This window comes from Sinocyclocheilus rhinocerous, unplaced genomic scaffold (assembly GCF_001515625.1).
Source record: "Sinocyclocheilus rhinocerous isolate Xijiao unplaced genomic scaffold, SAMN03320098_v1.1 scaffold3677, whole genome shotgun sequence".
In the NCBI taxonomy this organism is placed as follows: Eukaryota; Metazoa; Chordata; class Actinopteri; order Cypriniformes; family Cyprinidae; genus Sinocyclocheilus; species Sinocyclocheilus rhinocerous.
Window position 1 is genome coordinate 111,930 of NW_015652189.1, and position 7,030 is coordinate 118,959.

Genomic DNA, 7,030 nt, shown 5'->3' on the forward strand with positions numbered 1-7,030 from the left:
AAAGATTTTAATGAAAAGTAATCATTTGTTTTATGTTACATTCAATCGTGAGTTCATATTTACGGTCATGTTATTCAAAGAAATGGTTGCAAAAAATCGCTAAAGTTTGCTAACGTGGAAAATATAATGTATCGATTTAGTATTTAAACTGTTATTAATAAAAGTCGTGGGGGAGCGTTGACAAGTTTCCTTGCTCCTGGATGTGTGAGCTGTGCGATCTCCGATATACTGTGTATGTGTGTGTGTGTGTCAGTAAGAAGCACATTAATATAGAACGATATTTAAAGGGGTCATATGATGCAATTTCAAGTTTTCCTTTCACTTTGAGGCTCTAATGCACACCAGCACATCAGTGTGTATTGTAGGAGCTAGACGACGTATGATGGCGTGTGACGGTATAGTAGTGGTGTCCCAATTCTTAGGGGAATATTTTCACCCACCCCTTGACACTCTGTTTCAAGGGACAAGGGGAAGGGCTAGGCGAAGGGGTATAAAATAGAATTGGGATTGGGCCTTAAAATTACTTAAATTACACTGAACCGACTTAAATCAAGCTGAGTTTCATATGATAAAAAAGGGTAAAAAAGGTATAAAAAAGTTTTTGTGTGTGTGTGTGTTTTTTTACAGTGTATTGCACTGTTCACTTCATTTAAATCAGCTGTGAGTAGAGTCTCCTGCAGGGAGCGCTCTTTGTGTGATGCACAGCATTGCTGCCTATGTAAGGAGTGTTTTAATTCAGGCACTTAGAGCTTCCATTACTGTCTAATGCATTTATAGTTGGTTGCTATGTAGGCAGTGAGTATCTAGGCAGTTCACTAGGTTTTGGAGCACAGCTACAGTCTCACTTCAGAGCCAGAAATACTTGAATCACTTCTCCAGTTACTGACTAGTCAGTGTAACAGCACTTTAATCAGAAAGTATCAGACACTGCTTGAAGTTTTTGGGGCACGCAGGTCTCTCAATGTGATATATTACACTTGTCTGAGTTTTTTTTTTTTTTTTTGTCTCAGGTAGTGCATGCAGTACATTCTTTTCTCCACATGCAATAAAATAGATTTCGACTCGGCAGTCTGTGATATCGCAGATAGCCAGTTTGCCATACTTAGGCTGACAACTGATCAGCAGGCTGTGAGAACAAGGAAACAAGAAACATACTCCACAATCTGCTCTTTTTACATGCATTTTGTGCATTGCACCCAGTGGGAGAAAATTTAGCTTGAACAAAAGTTCTCGAGGGCTCCGGTGGGATCACGGCACCATTTCGGAACCTTTATTTCCATGCCATTACTAATTCAGTTCACTGTGGGAAGACTGTCCATTGCCTATTTTTCTCCCTGTTGGAACAGACATTCTGGCTTCATTTCCACTAGTGCAGCATATTTAACCCCATCAATGCTGAATTATCTCTACAATCCCAAACCGCTCTACCACGTCAAAACCCAATCATGAAATTTCATCAAGTTTTTATTTGAATATATTAATTATGAATCCAATTTACTGTAGAATGCAGTGGTGGTCAGTACCTGCACAACTCATAGTTGTACAACTTTCCTTTTATAACTATTTCTTAGTTGCAAGGTGGTGTGTATATATGGTAACACGTTAGAATAGGGACCAGTTCTCACTATTAACTAGTTGCTTGTTGCTTATTAGCATGCCTATTATTAACATTTTGGCTGTTTATTAGTACTTATAAAGCACATATTCTGCATGACCATATTCTATATCCCTAATCCTACCCAATACCTAAAACTTAACAACTACCTTTCTATTAATAAGCAGCAAATTAGGAGTTTATTGAGGCAAAGGTTGTAGTTAAGGTTTTGTTAATAGCAAGAATTGGACCTTAAAGAGCGACCATAAAATATGAAGTAGCTTACATGTAGCATGCTAATTCTGCTCTGTAAATTGTAGTGTAATTAGAAAAAGGAGTAGCTACACTTCAGCATATTATTAAAGTTGAGTGCTTATTACAGAATAAAAAAAAAAATTTAAACTTGTATTTCACGTATTTAAACATAATTGTAACTATACATTTTTAATGAAGAAGTTACAATTACTTCATTATTAGTATATTTAAAATGTATTAAAGGGCACTTATTATGCCCCTTTTTTACAAGATGTAATATTGGTCTTGGGTGTCCCCAGAATGTGTCTGTGAAGCTTCAGCTCAAAATACCCCAAAGATAATTTATCATAACATCTGGAAAATGTCATTTTTGGGGTGTGTCTAAAAAAAAAAGCTGTTTTTGGTGTGTATCACTTTAAATGTAAATGAGCTGCATATTCCTACCCTGTCTTTAGAAGAGGGCATAGCGTATATAATAATAGCCGGTAGAAGCAACATAACTGAGAGCAAGAGTTCAGCCAAACATATGGGAAGTCAAACACACCGAAAATGGGACGAAACAGTGCGATGTTACAGAGCTTGTGCCGCGCTGACCTGTCATCGGCGCGGCTCATTGGACCGAGTGGACTCGACAGTGCAGGGAGGACGTGTTTGCTAGCGCTACTGAACGGACAGTGCGGCGCAAACTAATCTCGCCAGCGCGACACTGATCAATTAAAATACTCTGATAACGTATGCACACAAACACGGTTAAAATGTTAGCTAAACATTATAACGACATAACATTCACAAATTAGTCTGGAGTGAAATTATTTGCATAGACAAATATATTTAGGTAGATTTTGAGGCGCATTACCTTCAAAAATAGAAGTAATCCACTGTGTTAGCATTACTCTACACTATATAAGTATAATTTTAATAGGACGATTACACTTTAAAGTAGTCGGCGCCGATAGCCTTGTGGGCAGCGCGCTTACTTACACCGCTGTTGCACTACAGGTGTCTTGAGTTCGAATCCGGACTCGACGATCTTTCCCGATCCCGCCCCCTATCTTTCTCCCACTTTGCTTCCTGTCAGCTCTGATCTGTCCTATCATAACAAAGGTGAAAATGCCAAAATAAATCTTAAAAAAAAAAAAAACTTTAAAGTAAAGCATTTAATTCAACACCACAAAATGTACTTTTAAAATTGTACTTAAAATGTTACTCTTTAAGTACACTTAAGTGGCCATTTAGAGCATTAATATTACATCAACTGCAAGCACAATTTTTTTTTAAATATATACTTTTTAAGATTTGAAGTACACAACAAATGCACACTAAACACAATTAAGTGCACTTCTTTTTCACAAGGAGATACTTACTCAATGATACAGTAGCTGTCAGTTGTTAGACTAGTTGTTAGCTAAATTAGTTACAATTTTTGAATAGCTTCCCCAACAATGTGAAGGTGTCTGGAGTCATAATTCTGATATGCAACAAATAGCTGAGATAGCAAAATACTGAACTAATTGGACAACAAACATGCAAACAGTTTTAGCCTATTGTGTAGGTCCACTGAGCAAGGTCCACTGAAAAAAAAAGACCTTAAAGAACCCTAACAACTTTCCCATCGATGGCTGCAAAAAGAGCTGTATGTTCATGTGATTGAACTACATCTTTGTGTCAAAATCAAGCATGTGTTTCCATGCTCCCCTCCCTCTTCTGGAGAGCCTAAAGACGACTCCTCTTGTGTGGTTCTCATTATCGTTTCCCACAAAGAGAGTCAAGAGATACTGTTTGTATGAAACCCAAAAGGGGGATGTTCTAAAGCTCACAAATCATAACAAATCAGTGGTTCAACCTCCGGCACTGGGCTAAGCAGATTACTGTCATTTTCCACAACTTGTCCCTTGCAGCTAACAACCTCCAATTAGAAAATCCCGCTGTGCGCATCTATGCCCTGACGGCGAGTGACTGTGACAGGCGGAGAAATTAGAAGTTTCGCATGTTAATCCACCATGCTCTAGCAAGTCGGGGCTACCGTCGAACTGCTTTGAGGGGATATACAAATTCAAGGCACCTCACACCCGCCTAGACACAAACAACAATCGTGAAAAACAAAAGGAAAAACAGGCATACAGCAAAGTGCAGCGCCGTTGAGATTAAAGCAGTTGGCAGACTGCTAACGGCTAACACAACAGGCAGACAGATGGAAAGAAAGCAGGGTGTGTGGTTTTGACACTACAACTCCATTGTGTCAAGAACAACCTGCTCTGCACAGCAGAAATGTGATAGAGTGTTAAATGGAAAATGTAGCAAAGCTAATTATTGGACTCAAGACTTGACATATCATGCAGTCTAACACAAAAGACAGTTAATGTCACACAGTGGGTCTCTTTCACTAACAACAGCACCAAACTTCTCACAATTTTATTTTCACAACCAGATGACAACCATTTGTCACTCTTAGCTAACATATAGTATGATGATCCATAAAGATGTGCTTTTGCCTGAGAGTCCACTGAGAATATGATTTGTGGTTTTATTTGGATGACCAAATTCAGAATGAAATTTAAAGCAGATTTATTGGTGAATCAAGAAAATGTGAAAATGTCCGTACACAGATTTTATGCAGAAATTTGTGTATGTACAGTTAGTAGGGGTGTGAATCTTTAGGTCGACGAATAGATTTGATGCATGGTTCACAGGTTTGTGATTCAATTCAGGAATGATTTTTATAAATGTTAAATGGTTCAATCTGATTCACAATGAGATTTGATTCAAATATTGATTTGATTTTGTATTTTTAAGTGCATTTTGTTGAATTATGTGAAAGCTTCTCCTGATTTGTCTTAGAAAAAGAAAAACAAAAGGTCAAAGAAGAGAGGAAATCATTGAATAAGTCAATATTTTTGTTTTCTTTGTGCACAAAAAATATTCTTGTAGCTTCATAAAACTGCGGTTGAACCACTGATGTCACATGGACTATTTTAACGATGTCTTACTACGTTACTGTGACTTGACTGTGGTAGTACCCTTGCTGTCTATGGAGGGTCAGAAATCTGTCAGATTTCATAAAAATATTTTTATTTGTGTTCCGAAGATGAATGGAGGTCTTACGGGTTTGAAACAACATGTATGTAATTAATGACAGAATTTTCATTTTTGGGTGAACTAACACTTTAAAAGGTGTTCACATAATGCAAGTGTTTTGTTTCAATGGTAATGGCCATGCAATGAATTATCAATGGTTTGTCTACATTTGATTCAAGACTATAAAGCTATTGTGAAAGAGCTGTCATTTGCTCATGTGATAGTCAGTGACCGTTATATTTTAAAATATTCAATAATACTTCACTGAAGCATATAGGCTCATACGATTATTAGAATTTTAAATTGATTCTTGACTGAAACAAATGATTTGCAATTCAAAAATCCATATTTCAAGAAAAATGCATGCATCAGTAGGATTTGTAAATCGATGCATTGAGGAAACAAGTGAATTATTACACCTCTAATGATTAGGGAATGTGACCCTGTGTCTTACGGCTTTTACCCAAGATCTCACTGGGAACACATCATGCAGTTTGACAAGCAGCAACCGTTAAAAGGACCATAAACACATTGTCTTACCTGTCTCTGCTGTGCCATTTTGAAAGTGATTCCAGCACCATGTTGATTGAGTGGAGGCCTTTGACTTAGAGGCTTTGTTTGCAGGCAGGCAGACGGCTGCATGGGCAGCTGGCAGTTCTGAAAGTGCATGCCCTGGCCTGCTGTAGATGGCTGCTGTTGCATGGTTGTTTTGTTTGGTGGAGCAGCCATGATGGGCATTTGTTGGCTCATGGTGGAAGGTGGTGCTTTAGGGCTGAAATGCAGCAGGGGCTTAGTGCTGAGAACCTTCGTGTCCATGTGATGGGATGGGTTGAATTCATTGGGTTTAAGAAAGCAGTTGGACATGCCTTTGGCCTGACCAGTACTCTGAGCGTTGAGTCTCTGCTGAGAAAGGGAGGCATTACCTGGAATAGTCTCCTGACTGAAAGAGCCAGGAGTTTGGTGGACACCTAAGGCAGTAGACCAGTTCCTAACCCCTCCTGCTTGACTCTGCTGGTGGTTGTGGAGCATAGAGTTGGGCTGCTGTTGGTTAGCAGCCATTTGCTTTAGCTGCTCAGCATGTGACATCTCATGCCATGCTGGAAGACCTCGAGAGGGACCGCCAGTCGGTACCTGACCATGGTGTCCTGAAGTGATGGGTGAGGTGGATAAACTTGTGTTGGCCATGGAGAAGGAAGGTCCTGCAGAGGCTGGTCTTAGTTGTGGAGAGCTTCCAGTGGCCTGGCTAAAATCTGGTGAGTACTCTGTCTTGATCGGTTTATCCAGGTGAATACAAGGAGGAGCCGCACCAGCTGAACTGGGTCGAACAAGATCCAGGCCGAAGACATCATCTTGCTTTAGCATCTTCTCCAGCTCTAGATCATTGAGTGATGGCACGGTCTTGGTGAGCTCATCGAACAAATCCTGGAGCTCTGGGTCAATCTGTCCACTTACTTCATCTTTGAAATCAAACGTCAACGTCGAATGATTTGTGGACGACTGGCCACAGGTCTGAACGTCAATTGGCTCCTTCTTCATATCCCTTAGAGTTGTGTTGAATAAATCATTGCTAATTCCATGAGGCATCATGAAGGTGTCCTTTCTTCGAAGGATGTTACCTTGGGTGGCATCCCCTACCAATCTTTGAGGCTGCCCTGAAGCCAAAGCACAGCAACCAGATCGAAAAGAGCTGGGTTCCATGCGGAGGCGCTTGAAGTCGGACCCTGACGCCCCATAGGAGAGGCCATTCTGCTTGGATGTATATCCAGGAGACTGCGCTTCAATCTTTCTCCTCAGTCCCTGCTGAAAATGCAAAGAATGTAAAGTCAGTGAGGCATTTTATTGATCTCAACTTGTTTTACAAGTCAGGTGAAAAAAATGTCTAAACAGACTGTTTGATTGACAATTAAAGGGGTACTGCTCTACAGATCTGATCAAAAGAATTCTTCAAAAGCCTTACGCTAGCTTTCTACAGCCAAAATTAACTAATGTTCTGCCCAACTGGGAGACAAGGGTGCATAATGTAACAAGACCATCTCTATCTAATTAATGAACTCTTATTAAAATACTCTTTGATGTTTCAAACCAATTAAAACTATGATGGGAGTT

General features: G+C 39.6%; 1 protein-coding gene across 1 annotated transcript in view; it reads right to left on the reverse strand.

Moving 5' to 3' along the window:
• Nucleotides 1–6,718, reverse strand: part of LOC107714095 (mastermind-like protein 2) — an 18,387-nt gene extending 11,669 nt beyond the window's left edge. Inside the window, exon 1 of the mRNA XM_016519810.1 lies at nucleotides 5,465–6,718. Within this exon, the coding sequence (XP_016375296.1) occupies nucleotides 5,465–6,622 (1,158 nt within the window). The 5' untranslated portion in view covers nucleotides 6,623–6,718. The remainder of the gene's footprint in view (nucleotides 1–5,464) is intronic.
• Between the last annotated feature and the right edge of the window lie 312 nt (nucleotides 6,719–7,030).